General features: G+C 39.5%; 1 protein-coding gene across 6 annotated transcripts in view; it reads right to left on the bottom strand.

Annotated features, from left to right (window-relative positions):
- Positions 1 to 25,171, bottom strand: part of GOLGA4 (golgin A4) — a 126,978-nt gene that overhangs the window by 83,820 nt on the left and 17,987 nt on the right. For 3 of the 6 annotated variants that reach the window (XM_049629024.1, XM_049629023.1, XM_049629022.1), the window contains exons 3-5: positions 15,426 to 15,524; positions 11,026 to 11,091; positions 961 to 1,275 (exon numbers count right to left, since the gene is read on the bottom strand). In XM_049629024.1, the coding sequence (XP_049484981.1) occupies positions 961 to 1,275; positions 11,026 to 11,091; positions 15,426 to 15,524 (480 nt within the window). The remainder of the gene's footprint in view (positions 1 to 960; positions 1,276 to 11,025; positions 11,092 to 15,425; positions 15,525 to 25,171) is intronic. The other 3 variants (XM_049629028.1, XM_049629025.1, XM_049629026.1) reach the window with 2 other exon arrangements.

Consider the following 25,171-nt stretch of genomic DNA (forward strand, 5'->3'; position numbering starts at 1 on the left):
ATTCCTTCCTATTTTGTCAGCACTTTGTAGTTTTAAAAAGATATTTTACATATTTCGTCTAGAGGTTTCTGTTTTTATGTTTGGCTGCAAGGGTAAAACTAAGCATACTACAGCCATAATCGAAAATGGCAGTTATGGCTAACATTATATACGGACCTTGAACCTTATTATTCATCAATTAAAGTTAACTATAATGCTGAGTTAACTGGTAAGGCAATAAAACATTATGCACTGTCTAAGGAAAAAAATTCCACGGGCAACTCGCCCCAGAAAGGCTTTCCTAAGGAAGAAGAGTTTTCACTGCACAGGACAGGGAGGGAAACTAATGCAACCCAGCCCAAAGGGAAGAGCGGAAAAAAGATGGAATGGGACTGCTTCCTTCCTCTCTTAGACCACAGACAGTGCCATCCTCAAGGGATTTAGCAAGTAAAGATTCATCTGAGGTGAAGTTTAGATGCAGGTATAATGAGAGTGAACCAAATGTGTCAGAAAATCGGACCACCTAAAACATAATTAGGGTAAGCAGCGATGGAAGTCTGGTCGGCAGAAGAGGTCACTTCGGAAGCACAGCAGTTAGAAGATGAACAAAAAAAGGGGATGTGAGGAGGAAAGATGATGCGCTCTGCACGGCGGGGGGGGGGGGGGCGGGTGTGTGTGTGCAAGCAATGTTGGGGAGAGGGGCTGGGGGAGAAGAGGGGCACGGAAGGTGCAAACCGGAAGGCTACAGAAATGATCTTCTCCAAAATTTGACTAACAGTCTTGCCAAAGGGGTTCTGTACACCTGAAAATCTTTAGATAATGCCAGAGACTAGCCATAATAATCAGCGGATATGGGGAATCAATGGTTTAGCCAACCACAAGAGTAAAAGCCATACAGTAGTATGAACTAGACAGAGAACAAGAGGGAAATTTTTCGTATTGGAAAAAAAAAAAAAAAAAAAAAAAAAATCATGCTCCTACCTCGGAACATTTTCCTTTGTAGCTATTCAACCTTCGTTCCATTTTTCGCAAGCATTGAATCAACTGTTCTTTGTTGAGACTGTCTAAATTAGGGAGTGAGTCTTCTGGTTCACTCTCCATATCAGAGGATGGATCAAAGGTGGCCGCAGAAAAGTCCAGGTCAAATCGATTCAGGGACTCTCTGGAAGACGTTCGTACCAAAGACTCTTTAGAAGAAGATCTGAACAGAGACTCCTTTAGTGGACTTCGAAACAAAGACTCCACTGAAGGTACCCGGAGCTGGAGCTTCTGTGCAAAAGACTGCGTGTCACCCGACTGCAACCAAAACCCGACAAAATATGTGGTTAAAATGCACATTTAGACTTCTAGTATTCCCTATCACCACCAACACCAGTAATCTATTAAAAGCTCTAACAAATGCAATTTACATTCCTGACATTTTGCATAACACACCGTTTTCTGGAAAACAAGAGACACCCGGCTGTTTCTGAAAAAGCACTGGACCTGGAGTCAGAGGGCTGGGATACAGGTCCCAGGTCCATCACCAAGCAGTGGAACGACCTTCACTAAGTCACTTCCCTTCAGTTTGCACATCTGTAATAAAGGAGGATGCCATGCTTCCCAGCCGACCTCACCGGTGTGCCGTGAACATCTGTCCACTCAACTAGAAGATCCTCGGAAGCAGTGATGTCTGTATCACCAGTATACACACCCAGTGCCTAAAATGGGGGTATATATGTTGTGAAGTGTGTGGCTAGAATCAAGTGGGCTTTACCCTGAGTCTCCATGAGGTGCTGATTCCTGATTGCCCTCTTTAACACAAGAGGGGAATGGGGGAAGGGGGAGGGGAATGCTTAGTGAGCCCACTCTGTTCACTAAGAGAATGCCAGGCAGGGTTGACTAGTGACATCCAGCTCGGTGTAATTACCGTTCTGTCTACTGAGAATAAAAATGAGCATTAAAAAGTCACGGAGGACGACTCAAAAATCTGAGCTAGAATCCCTCCGCACAAATCAGTTAAGTCTGATGTTAGAAACAGTAATAAGCAAGAGCTGTTCTCTTAATTTGAATGATGTGTTAATTTGAATAGTAACAACGAAAAATAACATAACATAATTCAACAAAATGCTCCAAACTGCATTGTTTTGTTCAGGGGACAGCAGTATTTAACAGGTGTTTCCTAGGAACTCATTCTCATTAGTGTGCCACAGGGTCATCTGCTAGATCTCAGCAGTGCCAGGAATGAATGCCCACGAAAGACAGAGGCCATGTGTGGGCAAAAGTTACAGGAAAATAAAAATATTCTCTTTAGTATACAATTTAAAAAAGCGAACCAGGAAAACTTGACTCATGGATGCTAGAGACTTAGTATCAGTATTGGGCAAGGCGGGAGTGAGGGGAGATAACATGCCCCCCCCTTCACATGCACAGAGATTTCTCACAGGTGATTTATAATAGTAAAAACCGGAAACCCAAATGTACACCCACTAGAGGATACGTCATGTACATTACAGTACATGAAAAGAGGTTCAAGACATACTATTAAATGGAAAAACACCAAGTTAGAAAATAATACACATACTGTGAACTCATTTTGATTTAAAGCAATTACAGGTACTTTTCCATATGCAGTATATGTATTTACACAAACACCCTTCTATCATAATGTGCAAGTTTACCTTTATGGGGGGTGGAGGGATGGAGAAAGTCTTAAGGGAGAGGAGGGACCCTCATGCTCAAAACCTTTTAAGAACTGCTTTACTGATACTCCACGACCAGCCACTTCTGACCTATGCAAAAAGTGCTTTTCACTTCACACAGACGGTGAGTTGCCCTGGGACAAACAAGTGAAGCAAGTTCGAATTACACTAGAAACAGTGTTGTCTTAGGGTCAGCCAGAAGCTAAAGAACAATGTCAAAGACACGTCTTCGCAGAAGCTGATAAACCTGGTAACAGCCACCCCAGTACATTTGGAAGTGACACGTTTGAGTGTAGTGATTCGGCCTGTGGACTATCGAATTAGGGTGCCTAAGTTCAAATCCTGGTTCCCCCAGTATGTTCGACATGACCTTGACCAAATTACTTAACTTCACTAGTCTTCTTTCTTCCTCTTTAAAATGGGGATGATAAAAATAATTATATGACGATGATGATAATACTACCCACCTCAGATGGATGCCACAAGCACTGAGTTAATACATGCAAAGTGCTTACAATGTAGCAAATACTCAATATACATTAATAATCATTACAATCATTAGAGAAAGGAGACTAAAATAAAAGACAAACTTACAAATGAGAACGTCATACACAAGCTTCTGTGGCAGACCCTTTCATATGATGCAGTAGCTAAGAGCACAGGCTATGAAACCAGACCTCTTGGGCCCAAGTCTTAGCTCTGCCATTACTGGCACTATGACCCTGGGCAAGTTACCTGACCTTTGGTGCTTCTGCTTCCTCATATGTAAAATGCACTCATTGCACAGGGTAGTCGTGAAGGGTAATAAGTCAATACACGCACAGTACTTCAAAGTAAGACTGGCTTAAGGTAAACAAATACTGGCTACCACCTGATATCTAATCTTCCTGTTTTTCTTTCTACCAGGACCCAGTTTTGTTCAGAGTAAGTAATACTCACCTTCCCAAGCACAAATTAAAGCCACATGAGACACCACCACCCATCCACCAGAATGGCTACAATTAAAACTATGGAAAATACCAAGTATTGGTAAGGATATGGAGTAGTCCACTTTGGAAAACTACTTGTCGGTATTTACTAAAACCAAATACAAGTACACGACCTGAATCAGCAATTTCATTACTAAGTATGGACTCAGCGGAAATGTATATGTATGTTCAGCAAAAGATAAACTAGAAAGTTTACAGCAATCTTATTCAAAATAGCCCCAGGGGCGCCTGGGTGACTCAGTCGGTTAAGCGTCCGACTTCGGCTCAGATCATGATCTCAGGGTTTGTGGATTCGAGCCCCGCATCGGGCTCTGTGCTGACAGCTCGGAGCCTGGAGCCTGCTTCGGATTCTGTGTCTCCTTCTCTCTCTGTCCCTCCCCAACTTGTGTTCTGTCTCTGCCTCTCAGAAATAAATAAATGTAAAAAAAAAAAAAAAAAAAAAAAAATAGTCCCAAACCTGAAGCTACTGTTGATGCCTATCAATAACCAAATGGATAAATTGCAGTCTGTTCACCAACAGAATACTAGACAGCAGTGAGAATGACTTACAGCCACAACAATATAGACGAATCTCATAAAGCATTGAGCAAAAGAAGACAGACGAAAGAATACTCATTTTTATTCCACTTACATAAAGTTCAAAAACAGAAAATTAACCTAAACGTCAGGATAGTAGTTATCCTTGGGAGTCAGAGCAGGGAATGGAAGCGACACTGGTAATTTCTGTGTCTTGATTTGGAGCATTGGCTACAAAGGTGTACTTGATGTGTAAGCATTCAGAAAGCTGTATAAGGTGTATATCATACTTTTCTGTATACATTATATTGTGATATATTTCAATTAAAGGGGTTTTTCTAATTAGCTTTTCCCAGACCCTGTTTCATCTAGGAGGGGGCCAGGTGACTGAGTTCAGCCAATAAGTCACGATACATGGAAATCTATACGATGGAACCTTCTAGGAGACAGATTATTTTCTTCATAAAAAGGAATATGCCTTTTGTCTTTGCCTCCTGTCTTGAGTCTTTCCTTCTGTCTAGAATGAAGATGTAACTCTTGGAGGGCAACTTGTAGTTGTGAGGGTGAAAGGCAGTGGTAAAGAATGTGGGGGGACAAGAAGCTAACTGGAGAAGGGCCCTTAAAGACTGTTTATCCTCAAGCTTTCTGATATGTGAAAAAATACACTCCCACTGGTGCCAAATGTTGTCAGGTTTCTGATATCAAAGACATTCACGGATTTAGAATTCATTTTTGAAAAAACTGATGGGGGGGTAGGGAAGGAGAAATGTATACGCCAAAATAAGCGAACATATCAGAGTTACTTTTAATTCCTTTCTGTCTCCCCCATTTGACCCCGTTTTCAATCCCTCCTTTTTATTCTCCCAACACTATTCTTATTCAGAACCTTATCCTCTATAAGCTGGATACCAGCAGCAGTCTTCCGTTCCCCTGCCTCTAATCTCTTACCCTAATCTGCCCTGTCACACTGTCGCCAGAATTGTCTTCCTAAAACATCATTTAGATCATTTCGTTCCAATTCTTAAACTGGATTCCCATTTAATATAAGGTTCAAGATCCTGAGCTTATATTCAAGGTTCCCATCTCCCAAGACCCATTTCTCTATAAACTCACCCCTCCATGTACCAAAAACCTGAGTCACAACAGGCAACTTCCCGCCCCCTTAACAAATGCATCAATGTGTGCCTCTGTACCGCTGCCCATAATTTCCCTGCATATGAAAATCCAGACATCCTTCAAAACTCAGCTCAAATGTCCGCTTTTCCAGGAAACCTCAGATCTCACTCATCAGAAACAACCTTTCTCTATGGCCTAAGCTTTTACCAGAACCATTCCTGGAGCACTGACTGCATTCTGACTCACCGTTAGTTAGTTACATACTGGTGTAACAACCAGCTGAATTGTTTATGCCCCAAAACAACTACGGTCACTTACAGCACAGTGACTAAGAACACAGACTCTGAACCGAATTCCCTGATTTGAATCCCAGTTTCACCACTCACTAGTTTTAAGACCTCTATGTTTTAATTTTCTCATGTGTAAAATGGAAATAACAACAGTCCTGCCCAGTAGGATTGTTATGAGAATTAAATAAATGAAAACATTTCAAATGGTGTGCTATATGCAGTAAGCACTAAGTAAGTTTTCCTGCCATTATATCTGCTACACACATACCCTCACCTCTAAATATGCCCATTTTTTTAAAAATGTTTTTTCTACATTTATTTTTCAGAGACAGAGAGAGACAGCATGAGCAGGGGAGGGGCAGAGAGAGACGGAGACACAGAATCAGAAGAAGGCTCCAGGCTCCGAGCTGTCAGCACAGAGCCCGACGTGGGGCTCAAACCCACGCACCGGGAGATCATGACCTGAGCCGAAGTCAGATGCTTAACCGACTGAGCCACCCAGGCGCCCCTAAATATGCTCATTTAGAAAAGAATCCATATTCTCTATCTCTGTCTCCTTGCCACAATGCTTTCCATAAAGTAGGTACTTAGTACACATTTGTTCAGTTAGGCCTTAATCTGGCAATATGATAATGATGATCCAATAAGAGATATTTAAACATCCCATGCTTGGTCAAAAGGATATATAACAAATACATCATTTTATATATACATTATATGTTATTCTAAAAATCATCAAAACATATTAGTACACAATCAATAACAGTCAAAAAGAAAAAGAAAGAAAAACATACATCCACAAAAAGATTTCTACAATAATGCTCGTAGTAGTTCTATTCATAATAGTTGAAAACTGGAAACCGGGGCGCCTGGGTGGCTCAGTCGGTCGAGCGGCCGACTTCGGCTCAGGTCACGATCTCGCAGTCCGTGAGTTCGAGCCCCGCATCGGGCTCTGTGCTGACAGCTCGGAGCCTGGAGCCTGTTTCGGATTCTGTGTCTCCCTCTCTCTGACCCTCCCCCGTTCATGCTCTGTCTCTCCCTGTCTCAAAAATAAATAAACGTTAAAAAATTTAAAAAAAAAAAAAAAAAACTGGAAACGGCCCAGGGGTCCATTAACAGGTAATAAACTGTTCAAAGGGATTCTACACAGCAATAAAAAGGGACAAACTACTGATAACATGATCCACAACAACATGGATGAAATTCCAAAAACACTGCGGTGAGTGAAAGAAGCATTCTACAAAAGACTATGTACTACATACATGAGGCCACTATATAAAGTCCTAAAACAAGCAAAACTAGTCCCCCGCGGTATGGTGGGAAAAAATGTCAAGAGATTGCCTTTAGGAGGAAGAAGAACCATAAAGGAACTTTCTGGGGTCTTGACAATGTTCTGTAATCTCTGTATGGGACTAACATATGGCTTCAGCATACACATTTGTTAAAACTCGGGTCGATGCACACTTGAGGTCTGTACATTTCACTTTATGTAAAATTTACCTCAAAAAAGAAAACACAACTCCTAGAAGAAAAAGGCAGTAAGCTCTTTGATATCAGTCTTAGCAGTACTTTTTTTGGACCAGTCTCATTAGGCAAGGATAACAAAAGCTAAAATAAACAAATGGGATTACATCGAACTAAAAGGCTTTTTGCACAGTGAAGGAAACCATCAACAAAATGAAACGGCAACCTACTGAATGGGAAAAGGTATCTGCAAATCATACATTTGATAAGGGACTAACATCCAAAATATATAAAGAACTTACACAATATAAAAAAAAAAAATTTTAATGGGCACAGGACTTGAATAGACATTTTTCCAAAGGAGACAAGCAGATGGCCAACGGGCCTGGGAAAAGAACATCACTAACCATCAAGGAATTGCAAACCAAAACCACAGTGAGATAGCACCTCACAGGGGTCAGATCGGCTATTATCAAAAAGACAAAAAACAGCAAGTGTTGGTGAGGATGTAGGGAAAGGGAACCCTTGTACACTGCTGGTGGGAATGTAAACTGGTGTAGCCACGATGGAAAACAGTATGGAGGTTCATCAAAAAATTAAAAATAGAGCTACCATACGATCCAGCAATTCCCCTTCTGGGGACTGATGTGCAAAAAAGAATGGAAACACAAACTCCGGGAGAAGCCTCATCCTCACGTTCACTGCATTATCTACACAAGCCAAGATATGGAAGCAACCCAAGTGTCCTTCAACAGCTGAATGGATAAAGAAAATGTGATATATAGACAGAACAGACACAGACACAGACACAGACATAGAGATAGAGATTATAAGAATATTACAGGAACATATATATAAAAATATTACTTGGGGCACCTGGGTGGCTCAGTCAGCGAAGCGTCAGACTCTTGATTTCCACTTAGGTCATGATCTCAAGATTCGTGAGAGAGAGCCCCACATTGGGCTCTGCACCATCAGCACAGAGCCCGCTTGGGATTCTCTCTCTTCCTCTCTCTCTCTGTCCCTCCCCACTGGCGTGCACAAGCATGTGCACTCACTCTCTCTCTCAAAATAGATACATTTTTTTAAAAAAGAATATTACTTAGCCATGTAAAAAGAGTGAAATCTTGCCATTTGTGACATGGATGAACCTAGAGGGTACTATTCTAAGTGAGATAAGTCAAAGAAAGTCAAATGCCATATGATTTCACTGATATATAAAATTTAAAAAAATAAAACAAACAAACCAATACAGTTTCATAGATACAGGAAACAAACTATTGGTTACATGAAGAGGGAGGGGTTTGGGGAGGAAGGAAAAATAGGTGAAGAGAATTAATAAGTACAAACTTCCAGTTGTAAAAGAAAGAAGTCAAAGGGATGTAATGTACAGCATAGGGAACCCAGTCATTAATACTGTAATAATTCTGCATGGCGACAGATTCTGGTAACTAGACTAATCATGGGGATCATTTCCTAATGTACAAAAATATCAAATCACTATGATGTATACCTGAAACTAAGGAGGTATCATATGTCAATTATACTTCAATCTAAAAAAAAAAAATCTAGGGAGATAACTACCTTTTAACCAGACAAATTAACTAAAAAATTAGTAAAGTAAATTTTCATCATGATTCATTACTACAGAACCTCTAGGCTGTGTGTCCTTAGTAGCTATATATGTAATTATACCACTAATTAAACCTCTGAAACTAGTCAGTTTCATAGTAAGGTCCTTTAAAATTTGATTTAACTTGTATTTTTAAGAATTAATTCTTACATGTGGTATTTCCATTCCTCTCTCCTCAAAGTAATTAAAGTATTAATACTTAAAAAAAATACAAGTAATGAACTCTGGTTAATGATATACATGCTAAAACATTAAAGGGAAGGATATCATGACCCACAACTTACTCTGAAATGCCATTAAGAAAGTAAAATTGGAGGGGCGCCTGAGTGGCTCAGTCGGTTGAACATCCCACTTTGGCTCAGGTCATGATCTCATGGCTCACGAGTTCCAGCCCCGCGTCGGGCTCTGTGCTGACAGCTCAGAGCCTGGAGCCTGCTTCAGATTCTGTGTCTCCCTCTCCCTCTGCCCCTCCCCTGCCTGCGCTTCTCTCTCTCTCTCTCTCTCTCAAAAAATAAACGTTTAAAAAATTAAAAAATAAATAAGTAATTTTTAAAAGTAAAAATGGATTGAGGGGCAGACAGAAGAATGTATACACAGACAGACTGGTGATAAAGCAAACACAGTAAAGTACCAATGACAGAATCTAGGTGGTAGGTATACAGATGCTCACTTGAAAGTTCTATTTCTCTGTATGTTTGAAGTTTTTCACAATATACTGTGTGGAAAAGAAAAAAGGAGCAAATACTTATTAAATCATTACATTGGGTGCCAAAACCAACTGATACGTAGGATGTTCAACGCAGTAACAAGGGGGGGGGGGGGGGGGGGGGCGTCACCGGCAGCTGTATGAACTCTCGGGCTTGCTTTGTGCCGTCTCTTCTCCCTTGGCGTCAACTCTCTGATCTCCTGCTGCTGTCAAGATGCCCAATCACAGGAAGCATTCCACCCCCCTGGAGGATATGCATCATTCCCAATTTGCTAACAACAGCCAACAACCAACTAATCAGAAACGTGTTTAAAAATAAAGACTTCTGAGTAAGGGCATCTGCTTGTGATTAAGAATTCAATGAGATCATATATATAAAATGTTTAACGATGTCTGACACATAGTAAACACTCAATAACTACTACTTTATTATTTTTGAGAAAAATATTTGTATTTTCTTAAGAAAGTTCCAAGCCTTTGGTGGGCTGACTTCCTATCACCCACGTTCATTCTTCACCTTCATTAAAACTTAAATTTCTCCTGAATGTGTTAGAAAGCTGGTTCTCATTCATTCTAGTTTTTGCATTTACAACAGTATTTAGCCTTTTTGAACTATTCTGTAAGAGAGGAAAATACGCATTCTAAATAATAGTTTTAAATAATATTCATTAAAGACCACTGGATCTGTCCAGAACCATTGAGACCAGTGCCTCCAAATATTTTACCCCTACTTCATGGCATTTCTAGATAATGATGTATTTGTGGAGGATTGGAACAGTTTAACTAGGGAGGCTGAGCAAAGCCAGAGCCAGAAGCCCAGGGACTTGGACTATGCCCAGAACCTGACCAGCTCCCCCCAAAAGGAACAAAGTTCTCAGCTCATAGAATCTGTTCACGGAGTTTGCGAAGCTATAATCTGTATCTGTGCTAGACAATACTTTAGAATGTTTAGTCTACACAATCTAGTTCATAAATCATCTAGCTCCTAAATTGTCTACATATATGCTCCAGGTTCACAGAGTAGAAATGTTTCTGCCCTACATTAGAGACTGCTAAGAATAGCCAGGTTAACGATAACATCATCACTAGAGCCAAAGTAAACGAATGTTCATGTCAGACATTGCTGTCATAATGACGTTTTTAATGAATTTTTTTTCTTTCGTTTTCGGAAAGAATCAAAAGAATGTCACTTGTGCTGCACCCCCCAAGTAACTCTTTTAAATCAAGATAACACAAGTGCTCTAGTAGTAAAACACTCTGCATTAGAGCAAACTTTAAAAGAAATCCCATTCCGTCCATATCCCCCCCTTCCAAATTATGTAATTCAATATGTCTTTCAATATAAACTATCCCTAATATTTTACAAGCATAAAGTCATATTCCTTTTTGTCAAAAAGTTTTCTCTTTACTGCCATTAATTTTTTAAATGAGTAACAACGTCGTATTACATGACTGCTGTATATACATGCACGATTTTTATTTAAAACTGTTTCCAAGAAAGCATCAACACACCTGGATTTACCATACATATACATATTATATCAAATGTCTGGACATCACTCTTTCAATAGGAAGTCAAATGCTAATAATATAGATTGACCAACACTCTGAAATGACTTGCTATTTTTTAAAAATAACAGTAGTAACAGACCTGAGGAGTGGTTGGTTCACTTCCATTAACACTGTCAGGAGATTTCGTGGCTTGGATAGATGCATTCTAAGAAAAACAAAGAAGTATCATAAAGAAAAGGAACAGAAAAAACTGTTAAGAACAAACGCCAAGCACCAAGACCCATTAGATACATTTATCAAACACAATTAGTTCATTTATTAGAATGTTTTCATGCAAGGCAAAACTAGTATGGTGAGTATTTAGAAAATTTATTTTGCTATAATATATGTAACTAAATAGCAAAGATTAGTACGTTGACAATTTCATTTTAAGCTAATCACATACCTCTCCCCATTATAAGGTCCCTAGCTTTTTCCCCCATGACAAAATTAACACGGGGATTCAATTAGCAAACCTCATTCAAATAGACAGCTATCCAGAAAAAGCAATGTCAAGTGTCCCCTACGATAAAATAATACTCAAAAGTTATTTGGGCTAAGACCTGAAAAACATCTTTGTTACAAGAGATGGAAATGCCTCATTCATCTGAAGCCAGCACTCTAAATGAAATTGTTATGGCAATTTTCAGAAAAACTTGTCATTAAAAATATCTTCTTCCACATATGAAAGCTTTTTGTTTTGTTCTGTTGCCATGACAAATGCTCCAAATTAAGCGACATTCTCCTGATTACATCAGCCTGGCATAGGTTCCATGATAACGAAGGAGATTCTCTGAGATTCAAAATTCTATACTGCATTCGTAATACACTGACCAAAATTAGAGCCTTAAAAGTGGCTCATGATAAAATAACTTCTAAGTTTTAAACAAAGCGTTAGAGCAAATCCTAGCCACTATGTTTCAGTAACTCGGTAGATTTTTAAATAAGACATTTCCTGTACATTTGTACAGCTGACCAAGGAAAGGTCAAATAACGAATATTCTTTTTTTAATGTTTATTTTTGAGGGTGGGTGCAGAGAGAGAGGAAGAGAGAGAATCCCCCCGATGCAGGGCTCGATCCCTCGAGCCATGAGACCATGACCTGAGCTGAGATCAAGAGTCAGACGCCCAACCAACAGAGCCACCCAGGGACCCCTGAGTATTCTTGAGTATCAGTGGAGATGGCACTCAGCTTTGCAAGTGTTCTCAATTTTCTGCACTGTACTCCCATTAGGTATTTGATACTAAGAAACTACTGATTTTTAGGTGTGATAAATGCACTGTGTTATATATTTTTAGTCATTATCTTTCAGAAATATATACCAAAACATTTAGATGGAATAAGGTTTCTGAAATTCGCTTCAAGTAACCCAACAGGGATGGGGACGGGGAAGGGAGGTGTGCGTGTGTGGGAGGGTAGTTAGACAAGTGTGGGGGTATGATAATAAGAGAGCCATGAGCCATTCACTGATGCTACTGGGTACTGGGCATGTGGGGTGGGATTCTTTTGCCACCATTACTACTATTTCCACTCTTGTCATACGTTTGGATTTTCCCCAAGAACAACTGATACACCTTCTCCCTCTAATATAAAAAGACTTATCAAATTTTATCAGTCCAAGACATCTCCCTTAGGGTTATATTAGGGAGAAAAGTTGGGGGAACGTAACTCTTATCTTCCTGTTCTCTGCCATTTCAAAGAATTACAAGCTGTATATATGGCTATATTTGTGTAGCGTGACCATTAATGCTTTCTGGCCCTAAAAATATACTACATTACACACTATAAAATAAAAAACCTACTTTATAGAGTTCAAGAAGTCTCTCAATCCCTATATTGAAAATTAAGATCGTTAAATTGCAGAGAAAGGAAATGAAATGGTTCCGTAAAACATTTAAGTCAGGATGAAGAGTGGCAAGAGAGTCTATATTCTATTTTAAGGAAATTACTTGACACATGATTGTGGTCCATACAAAAAGCTATTCTATAACTGACCTATCACACTATCGGACAAACATTACCTAACGTTTAAAAACTTTCCCTCTCTGCAAATATGTTTCAATACGTGTATTACATCACATATTTAAATAGACACAGCTAAGGAAAGCATTGCCATGTTACCCCGTAAATTTAAATTAGGAATCTGTAGAAGCAAAATTAAAGATTTGTCACTACTTGTAACACCTTCACTTTTGCCCAGCAAACTGTCATTTACTTTTCAACTTTCAAATGCAGCTTCTTTTATGAAGTTTCATATGGCTTGCCTGGGCGCTAACACATTTCCTATCCCTGTTATTTTCTTCTAGGAAGGCTTGATTCCTTTGCATTCTAAGTGTTTGTCTCTAGACTAAACTATAAACGCTCGGAGGGCAGGAGCCCTGCGTGTCCATCTTGGTGCCCAGGACTAGTGGTAGAGGCTTAGTATATGCTTTTGCCTGACTGGTGGTAGAGGCTTAGTATATGCTTGTCAAATCCTTATGCAGTTACTTCCTTCAGTATAAAAAGGCTTCTGAAGTCCTCCTCCCAGAGAGAAGCCAAAAGAACTAGCTCAACGCATGTCAATACTCAGCTGTCACCAGTACTTTCTCCCGGAGGCAATTCTTAGATAACAGAAAAATTCTTCTAATCTAAAGTGCATTTAATTTAAAAGCACACACAGGTTCCCTGCCAGATTTGTCTTCAATTATGTTTTGTTCTCTCTTTCAACAACTATTTTTTTGACTGCTGAGCACTAAGGATACAGTAATTTTTAGAATGTGGGGTCATTTTCAAAAATCTGAATGAAGGAAAAATCAATAGCTGGTGAACTCATAAGTAGACCCTACACTAAATGTGTGTTCCATTTGTATTTTGTTATAGGTTATGCCGTGATTTCCCTTTGTTGCATGGAGAGAAGTTTTTATCTGGACAACATTTAAATAAGATAAATGAAGACTTTTAGTCTACTCAAGGTATTTTTAAATAATTACAACTTTATTTTATAAACATATAAAATACATACATTTCAAAGGCATCAGCATTTTTTACAATAGAATAGGTACTTAAATTACTTTTATGTATATGGAAGTAGGCCTAGGAGGGGATCTTCTTTTTTTTAAGTCTGTTACTATTACATAAAATATAAAGTAATATCATTTTATGTTTTTAAAGTAAATTAGTGGGGTGTCTGTTAAGTGTCTGACTCTTAGATCTCAGCTCAGGTCTTGATCTCAGCATCATGGGTTTGAGCCTCGCGTGGAGTCTACTTAAAGAAAACAAATTTTTTTAATAAAATAAATTGGTAGGTTAGCTTAGATTCCTGTCTGCCTCTCAAACCAGTTTTGAAAATAGCGAGGTATTACTTGTAGCCAGAACCAAGGAGAGACCCTTTGCCCTGAGATCCAAGCTAGGGCATCACTAGAACTCTCAGCTGCTTTCTTTTCTAAAACCAAGTTCAGAATGTGATTTAGGATTGCTACTGACCATACGCACACCAAGTCCTTCCTGGCTGCATGGATTAAGTACAGAAATGTTCTAGTTTCATCACCAGCTACTTAATAAATTAAACCAATTCTCCTCGTTTAAAAAAAGCCTCAATCCCTTAGGGCACCTGGGTGGCTCAGTCGGTAAAGCATCCGACTTTGATTTCAGCTCAGGTCATGATCTCATGGTTCGTGAGTTGGAGCCCCGCATCGGGCTCTGTGCTGACAGTGCGGAGTCTGCTTGGGATTCTCTGTCTCTCTCTCTCTACCCCCCCCCCCCGTTTGCTGGCTCTCTCTCTCTCTCTCTCAAAAATAAACACTAAAAAAAAAAAAAGGAAAACCTCAATCCCAATTAGTGTCCAATGCAACACAAAAAGCTTTCCTTACTGGGCAATCAAAGATCTCTAAGTTCTAATTTCCTAACTTAAGAATTTAAGATATGTATGAAAACAGTCCACTTTCTCAAAGTGAACTTATATGCAGGATTCAAAATTATATGAATTCAGTCAATTGAAACATAATGAGATTAATTACTTCCTTTCAGATGTTTTATCGAAAACTGGTACTCTCCCCAAATAAGATGCAATTATTTGTTACAGTAGAATCCACCCACCTACTCAATGTTGTTCAATTACGGATTTATGAACAATGCATTGTTTTTCTCAGTGAGTCATAGCTCAAAATATTCTTGGCCTCCTGCCAAAAGTAGAACAGAGATTTCTAGCAATGCATACCATTTTTAGTTAATGAGCAAACATTCCCCAGAGAGAAAACTTAGAGTTTAGGCCAAGTTGAAGGTAGCCTTCGCCACATTAATGAAAACAGTGTTATTTTGCTGCTGTTAAAAAGCTGCCAGAAAACACACCAGCCGTCAGAATTCAGCCGTTTACTCTGATTTTTTAGAGCAGGGTTAGCAAGAGGGCACTGAAGATGCTTGGAGGGACAGGGAGCGACAAGCAGCAGGAGATGTGCTTCTAGAATTACCAAATTCCTTTGCTTCCCCACAGGGGGGATGCAGAAAGCGGTGGAAGGACTCACCACACTGTCAGTCTGTGTTTTAGGCTGCTTGGAGGAATCCAAAGCAAAGATAGTATACTCAGAGAGAAAAGCAGGCTCTGCTATCATCCCGGCTAGCAGCTGTCTCATTCAGCGTAATAGCAGAGGCACAAAAACAAAACACATCGTGAAAAACGAATCATGAGGACATGTCGCAAAGTGTCCTCGCCACGCCGCACGTGCACCACCACCAAGGCTACCATCTCCCCGCCCGCAGAAATAGCAAGTTGCCAGAAAGCTCAGCAGTGGAGGGGACCTGAGCTCCCTGGAATCTCAACTTGCTTCCTGGCGCACAAACGGCATGGGCGACAGCCACCACAGCGCACATCGTGTCCGCCAACTCAGTGTAAGAGTCCATGCCAATAAGAACCACACACGGTAAAGAACACAAAGGCTTCATAGAACAAATGTTGACCGTGGTCACACATTCAACAAGAGAGCACGGAGATTGGGGGCAGGACAAAACACAGAAAATGTTAAATAATCGTTTATTTTGTGCTTAGAAACGAAAATATGTACAGAAGAAACTTTTGAAACTGACATTATATAATGAGTCTTCAGGACAAATCCTTTTATACTAATTCTTTTATTATACTAAGATCTACTTGATCTTAGCCAAAAGGCTGAGAAGCGATCATCATACGAATTCTTTTAATATGTATTCTCTTCTGTCCTTCAGTTTCTTTCACAAGCTGTACACTATACACCAAAATATTAATAATCATGAATTAGATTAGAAGAAATTATAATTAAAATGAACTTTTAAATGTAAAACTGGTGAACTCTGAATAATCTCTGTGGATGCCACAGTTTACCAATGGCAATTCCCTCATTTTGCCGGTGTACCATAGTTATACAAGATGCTATCTTTGGGAGAAAATGGGTAAAGGGTACAACAGGGCCCCCCTAAAAAAAATTTTGTAACCTCCTGTGAATCTATGTTTATCTCAAAAACTAAATAAATTTTTAAAAACCCAAATCTTTTGCAACGTCAACTCAGCAGTTAATGTATATTATTATTATATATTATGTATAATAAAGGAATTAACAGAAAATAAATGTCTGCACAGGCTTAAGAACTTAGACTTTTCATCTCAGTACTACAGCGTTATAGACACTGAGTAGAGCCTCCACTAACTCTCTTCATCTGGTCCTAAAAATTGAGTATTAGTGGTGTACTAAAATATACTAGATGCCTGTTTGGCTCTGGGTACTCATTCAAGTTTCTACTCTTGCTGAAAATCTGAATTCTCCTGGGAACTCAGAAAGGTCACCCTTGGAATGGATGTGATTTTAAGTTAAAGGCTATACAAATTCACTCTTCTTAGGCTCCCAAGATTAATGTTTGAAACGAAGTCACTCTGGCCCACACAACAAAATAACTTAAAATTTCAGGGGCGCCTGGTGGCTCAGTCAGTTAAGCGTCTGACTTCAGCTCAGGTCATGATCTCTCGGCCTGTGAGTTCGAGCCCCACATCAGGGTCTGTGCTGACAGCTCAGAGTCTGGAGCCTGCTTCGGACCCTACATCTCCCTCTCTCTCTGCCCCACCCCTGCTCATGCTCTGTCTCTCTTCGTCTTTCAAAATTGAATAAATGTTAAAAAAAATTTTTTTTAATTATTTTTTCACAGTTAAGCAAGCCCTATCAAAATAACAACAGCATTCTTCACAGAACTAGGACAAACAATCCTAAAATATGTATGGAACCAGAAAAGACCCCGAATAGCCAAAGTAATCCTGAAAAAGAAAACCAAAGCTGGAGACATCACAGTCGTGGACTTCCAGACGCATTACAAAGCTGTAATCATCAAGACAGTATGGTACTGGCACAAAAAACAGACACTCAGATCAACGGAACAGAATAGAGAACCCGGAAATGGACCCACAAACGTATGGCCAACTAATGTTTGACAAAGCAGGAAAGAATAGCCAATGGAATAAAGACAGTCTCGTCAGCAAGTGGTGCTGGGAAAACTGGACAGCGACATGCAGAAGAATGAACCTGGACCACTTTCTTACACCATACGTAAAAATAAACTCAAAATGGATAAAAGACCTAAATGTAAGACAGGAAGCCATCAAAATCCTAGAGGAGAAAGCAAGCAAAAACCTCTTTGACCCTGGCCACAGCAAGTTATTCAACACATCTCTGGAGGCAAGAGAAACAAAAGTAAAACTGAACTACTGGGGCCTCATCAAGATAAAAAGCTTCTGCACAATGAAGGAAACAATCAGCAAAACTAAAAGGCAACTCACAGAATGGGAGAAGATACTTGCAAATGACATATCAGATAAAAGGTTAGTATTCAAAATCTATAAAGACCTTATCAAACTCAACACCCAAAAAACAAATAATCCAGTGAAGAAATGGGCAAAAGACATGAATAGACACTTTCCGAAAGAAGACATCCAGATGGCCAACAGGCACATGAAAAGATGCTCCGCATCACTCCTCATCAGGGAAGTACAAATCAAAACCACACTGATATATCACCTCACGCTGGCCAAAGTGGCTAAAATGAACAAATCAGGAGCCTCTAGATGCTGGCGAGGATGTGGAGAAACAGGAACCCTCTCACACTGCTGGTGGGATTGCAAACTGGTGCAGCCACTCTGGAAAACAGTATGGAGGTTCCTCAAAAAATTAAAAATAGAATTACCCTATGACCCAGCAGTTGAACTACTAGGTATCTATCCAAAGGATACAGGTGTGCTGTTTTGAGGGGGCACATGCACCCCCATGTTTATAGCAGCACTTTCAATAATAGCCAAAGTATGGAAAGAGCCCAAATGGCCATCGAGGGATGAATGGTATATACATACAATGGAGTATTACTCAGCAATCAAAAAGAATGAAATCTTGCCATTTGCAACTACATGGATGGAACTAGAAGGTATTATGCTAAGCAAAATTAGTCAGTCAGAGAAAGACAAATATCACATGACTTCACTCATATGAGAAATTTAAGATACAAAACAGATGAACATAAGGGAAGGGAAGCAAAAATAATATAAACACAGGGAGGGGGACAAAACAGAAGAGACTCTTAAATACAGAGAACAAACAGAGGGTTGCTGGAGGGGTGGTGGGAGGGGGGATGGGCTACACGGGGAAGGGGCACTAAGGAATCTACTCCTGAAATCACTGTTGCACCATATGCTAACTTGGATGTAAATTAAACATTTAATTAATTAATTTAAAAAATAATTAATACATTTTTACAGTTGAGTGTATTTGAAATTCTAAGAGAAAAACACAAAAGCTGATGCTCAGTATGGAAGATCTTGTTGAGCAAATGTCTCAAAGGAAGGTCCTGTCAAGCAACAATCTATACCCCTGCCTGTTGCCCAGGTAGAAGCCAGGTGTGGCGCGCATCCGACCTTGAATTTCAGCTCAGGTTATGATCCCAGGGCTGTAGGATCAAGCCCCACATCAGGCTCTACGCTGAGCATGGAGCCTGCCTGAGATTCTTTCTCTCGCTCTCCCTCTCTCTCCCTCTCCCCTTCTCTCCTGCTCCTATACACTCTAAAAATAAAATAAGTCTTAAAGAAAACAAACGTTCCCATTGACACGACCTCAAAACCCAAAGGGCTTTTCCCCCCACTTGCTGTCCTTGTGCCTTCTTTCCTTCTTGTGCCTATGAAAATCTTCTACACATCGGTTCTCAAATATTCTCAATCAAATTCTGTCTCAATTCCGTGTCTCTCAAACTCTGTTCAAATTCTAATCCAAATCTGTTAAGAACTTAACTCACTTCTTGTGCAGTCCTTAGGTGAAGCCATCAGCTGCACTAACACTGATTGAAGTTCTGTGTCTAAACATTCACGAAGATACAGAAAACTCCAATTAGATATCTGTTGAAGGCGTTTATCTATCTTCCGTATCTTTTACGCTCATATACATATTTCTTTATCTCTGTGCGTTTTTGATAGAATTACTCAGTATTCTTTCAGAATACCCTAATTTCCCCATGAACTGGGACTTCTGTTTTATTCTGACTTACGTTTTTATATCAATTTTTTTTTCACTTCAAGGATTCCTAATTGGTTCTTTTTCAGACCTACCTAATCTACTTTTGTTTTTTCCCTGCAATTTTATCTTCTTTTTCAGAAAATCATTACTTCAGGTATCCTATTAAAGATACTTCTTTTAAAGTCTTTTTTGGGGCGCCTGGGTGGCTCAGTCAGTTAAGTGTCCGACTTCGGCACAGGTCATGATCTTGCGGTTCGTGAGTTCAAGCCCCGCGTCGGGCTCTGTGCTGACAGCTCAGAGCCTGGAGCCTGTTTCGGATTCTGTGTCTCCCTCTCTCTCTCTGACCCTCCCCCATTCATGCTCTGTCTCTCTCTGTCTCAAAAATAAATAAACGTTAAAGTCTTTTTTAATTTCATCTAGGATAAATTCATATTCCAATTCCTGTTTTGTTTGCCTGCCTTTGTAGCATTTGTTTCAGAATTTTCATTTACAGGTTCATTTTGAGGAAGGCATTGTCTTTCTCCTTCCTTCTGTACTCATCTTTCCTTATCCAATCAATCTGATTCCCTGGGCCCCAGTTTGAGTTTCCTGCCTTATGGCAACACAGGGGTCATCACGGACTCAGTCGCAATAAGCCAACGTGAGGTTTGCTTCAGTTCTTGGTCACGAAGTCTCCCTAGAGATGGCCGCTTCTCATAATGGGCCACGGAGCGTTCTAGGCAGCAGTTTGCAAAAGCTTTTCTCAATCTCTTTCTGCCAATGCTGGGAGCTCCACTTTAGCTCCTGGCACCAAATCTAACTTTGGCAGTTAGATCTAACCCTCCCAGTCCTTCTGAACCAGAGTCCGAAGAGAAAATTAAGTCCTAATGCCTGCCCTAAGGCATCCAGTAGCACCTGCTGTATGTAACAAATAAGCTTATCTCCTATGAATTAATGTATCTCCTGTTAGAGGGAGGTCTCTAAAAAGTTTAGTATCTTAGGGAGTGTAAGTCTCTCTGTTTTGAAGACAGAAGTCCTGTTTCTACCTTCCTAGACACTATTATATACAGATGCCAGTTGCAATACTATTAGGGTACATTAAACTCATTCTGTTTTTATTTCCAACAATGTGTACTTTAAGAAGTACTTGTGATAATATATTCTACTAAAGATATAAGATGCTAAGTCCCAGCGCACCTGAGACTTAAGAAAAATAAGTCATCAAAGATCAGCTCACCACTCTAATTCTGAAAATGCTCAGCACGCTCAACAAGAAAGTGGAACTGAAAGTTGGTTCTTCAAAAAGATACAAACAAATATTTAGCTTGACTGACAAAGAAAAATAGAAGACTCATATTACTAATATAAGGAATGAAAGGGGAAATTACTACAGCATTTATAGAAATAAAAAGGATTATAAGATAATGCTATGAACAACTGTATGCCAACAAATGAGACAACTTGGATGATAAAGACGAATTTCTAGAAGGATACAAATTAACGAAACTGACTCAGGAAGAAAGAGAAAAACTCAATGGAGCTACAAAAAGTAAAAAGATGGAATTTGTAATCAGACACTTCCCACAAAGAAAAGCCCAGGATCAGATGGCTTCACTGGTGAATTATACCAAACATTTGAAGAATTAATACTAATCCTCACAAATTCTTCCCAAAATATACAAACAGAGGGAATATTTCCCAACTCATTTGATGAGGCTAATATTATCCTGATACCAAATCCAGACATCACAAAAAAGAAAACCACAAGCCAATATCTTTTAGGAATAGAAACATAAAAATCCTCAACAATATACTAGCAAATCAAACCCAGCAATAAAAGATATACACCATGAACAAATGGGATATATCCAGGAATGCAAGGTTAGTTTAACATCCAAAAACCAATTACCATACCTCACCATGTCAAGAGAATAAAGGACAAAACCATATGCCCATCTCAATAAACACTAAGAAAGCATCTGACAACATTCAACACAGCTTCATAAGAACACTCAACAAATTATGAAAGTAAAGGAACTTTCTCAGCATTATAAAGGCAATCTCCTAACACCAACAGATAACATCATACTTAATGACAAAAGACTAAATGCTTTCCCCCTAAGATCAGGAATGATCTGTCTACTTTCACATGTGTTCAAATTGCACTGAAGCTCCTAGCCATAGCAATTAGGAAGAAAATGTTATAAAAGGCAGCCAGATTAAAAGAAGATATAAAACTACTTCCTTTTGCAGATGACATGATCTTGTACAATCCACTAAATAACTATTAGAATCTAATAAACAAGTTCAGCAAGGTTGCATGATACAAGATCAATTGACAAAAATCAATTTTATCTCTATAAAGTAGTAATGAGAACACAAAAAAACGAAATTAGGAAAACAATTAAATTTATAGTAGCATCCAAAGAATAAAATACTTGTGAATAAATTTAACAAAAATAGTATAAACCTTATATTCTGAAAAGTGTAAATTTTTTTGAAAAAAAATAAAGAAGATCTAAATAAATGGAGAGGGGACAAAGGAAGGAGAGAAAAGAAAAGGTAGGAAGCTTCCCAACTAATTAAAATTGATAAAGATAACACAAACAGAAAAGTACAAACCACTCCCTTACAAATAGAATTGGGAGAAATGTAAATAAAGCAACTACCAAAGTGAATGCAGCAGGATATTAATAATGCACTCTGACACTACACTAGTAGAGTTGATTTACGGAATGAAAGATTGGCTTCATAGCAGGAAGCCTATTAATATAACTCATTTCCTATCATTAGATCAAAAGAAAAAAATATGAGAACTGAGTACATACCAAGGCAATTTGACAGGGATATTTTTTACTTTAATTAACTGACAGAGGCTAGGGGCAAGTAGCTTCTAATCTACTGTCTAACAGTAAAATCTCTGAAAGTCAATCTATTAGGGGCAAAATTAATTCCAAACTTAAGAAACATTTCTTGGGGCGCATCCAACTCTTGGTTTCGGCTCGGGTCACGATCTCACAATTCGTGTGTTCGAGCCCCATATCGGGCTCTGTGCTGACAGTCGGGAGCCTGCATGCAATTCTCTGTCTCCCTCTCTCTCTGCCCCTCACTCCCACCTCTCAAAATAAATAAACATTTAAAAAAAGAAGAATGGGTCATTTCTGACCCATTACTTTCAAGATACTTCTCAGAAATTCCTAAAGAACAATGCCTATAGCCCTGAAACAGAATAAATTTCTAAAAATGTGGTTAAGAATTATCAAAAGCTGAGGGGCACCTGAGTGACTCAGTGGGTTAAGGGACCAACCTTCGGCTCAGGTCATGATCTCGCGGTCTGGGAGTTTGAGCCCCGCGGCAGGCTCTGTGCTGACAGCTCAGAGCCTGCAGCCTGCTTCTGATTCTATGTCTCCCTCTCTGTCCACCCTTCCTCCCTCCCCTGGTCTCAAAAATAAATAAACATTAAAAAAATTTTTTTAATTGAATTCCCAAAAGCTGAGAGCGTCAAGAATCTCTGTTACAGATGATTTCACGGAACGGTGCAAACTGACTCAGAAGGACAGAGACAACTAGAGAGGCAGTATTTTATTTCTGAAAGATATCTCCAATTAAGAAGAATAAAAAAGAGGGGCGCTGGCTGACTCAGTTGGTGGGGCCTGCAACTCTTGATCTCGAGGTTGTAAGTTCAAGCCCTGTGGTGGGTGTAGAGATTGCTTGAAAATGAAATCTTAGGGGGAAAAAAAGGAAGAAAAATAAGTAAGAAAAGCAAAAAGTGACAAAAAAAAAGACAAGAAAAAGTGACATTTTTCTTGAAGTTTGGGAAAGCATTCCAATCCAAAGCAGCCCAATGCTTCATTATTTTTCACTTGCAAATGTCGCGATTAACAAAAAATTGGTTATGTGCTATGCCATCCAAGAACTGACAGGCACTGCAAAAGCCTTTTTGTTTCCATATAATAATAATCTTCGGTATGTGATTCACAAATTATGAGTATTTTCATACTTCTGAATTCATTTGCTCGTCACAAGGACCCTAAGAAGGGGATCTGCATTTCACCACAATTTTAAGGCTCTCAGAAGTTAAAGGCAGTTTTGCCCAAAGCCACATGGCAGGTAAGGGATGAAATCCTGTGATCCCTCCACTATTCCAGGCTGTCTCTATGGGGAAGTGTGCCTGAAAAACAGCAAGTTAATGAGCAGGGTAAGTGAAGGTATCAATCCTTCCTTCCAAAGTTCAACAAGTAAAAAGACAGATAACATCCAGGACCAAAGTCCACATAATGGTCTGTCTGTTTCCCTCCCTCCATGTAGGGACCTGAGCAGAACAAGCACGGCAGGCCTTCCCATCTTCCATGGCTGCCCCCAGTAACAACTTCACGAGCACCTACTATGTGCAAAGCATCGCGAGAGGAGATTTACATGCCATGTTACTGGCAATGCCCACAGCTCCACGAGGCAAGTACTATTCTTTCCATTTGACAAAGAGAAAACCTGAGTCACTGAAAAGTTAACTTCCAAAGGTCCTCCAGCCAGCAAGCGGCAAACCTAGGATATAAATCCAGGCTGATCCAGAAGACTCCAAAAACCATCCTCTTCTCACTAGTCTATACCAGGTCTCACTCCAAACTATATAAATAGATTATCATGCTCTTAGAAAAGTCATTAGATTCAGCCATAAAAAAGGAATGAAGTAATGAAACTGTTACAACATAGATGAACCTTGAAAACATGCTAACTGAAAACAGCCCAGACACAAAGGGTCACAAATTGTATGGTTCCGTTTATACAACGTATCCTGAATAAGCACATCCACAGAGACAGCAAGCAGATTGGTGGTCACCAGGGACTGGGGGAGAGGGAGCGCAGGGAGTAAGTGCGTCATGAGTATGGGGTTTCTTTTTGGATTAACGAAAATGTCATGGAACTAGAGAGATACGATGAATACACGGTATCACTAAGGTACCATATGCCACTTTAAAATGGTAAATGTTATGTTACAGGAATTTAATCTCAATTTAAAAAAAAGTCATCAGAGTGGAACAGAGGGCAGGAGGCTATGGTCGCTTTATGTGGCCTAGTTAGCCTTTCACATGCTGTTACACTCTCAGCTGTTCTAAAGCACCCTGCCCTAGAGAGGCAAAAAAGATTCATCTCAAGCAACAAAAACGGAAGGAAGCTCTACGCCGATGTTAAAACAAGACTATGCCCAGGATCACAAGGGGAAAGCATATGGTCAACTGAACAGATCTGCCATTTACACAGGGTGAGAGAGTGTCAGAAATCTACAGACTTCAGAGTCAGTGCAAATTCAGTCTGCTCTCCTTTGCCTTCAACGCCTACAATCATATAGATGATTTTTTATATCCTTATAAGGAAGCTTGCAACCAAAGACCGACTTATTTAGATTTACATATAGTATTTACTGACACAAGAAAATAGACATATTAGGATTTTCTGCAATAGCTGAAAAAAGGTAAAACCTTTAATTGACCAAGAAATTAACTTAATGAAACCATCTACTTCCCAAGCATTCTGGATCACAAAGACTTTACTGTATCTACTGGAGAGGTGAACAGATATTTACATCGAGTTAAACTTCCACATTTTGCTAAAAGAAACCTTATAACATTGAAAACAATAAATCAGGGTCCTAACCCATGCGGAGTATCCGCCCTCTTAGAGGTTTAACAAAACCAAAACCCCAGGGAGTGGGAGGGCAAAGCAGATACACCCTTTTAATCAGTAACTTAATTATGAAATGAGAAAGTACTTCCTGTAAA

Source organism: Panthera uncia, chromosome C2, assembly GCF_023721935.1.
Source record: "Panthera uncia isolate 11264 chromosome C2, Puncia_PCG_1.0, whole genome shotgun sequence".
In the NCBI taxonomy this organism is placed as follows: Eukaryota; Metazoa; Chordata; class Mammalia; order Carnivora; family Felidae; genus Panthera; species Panthera uncia.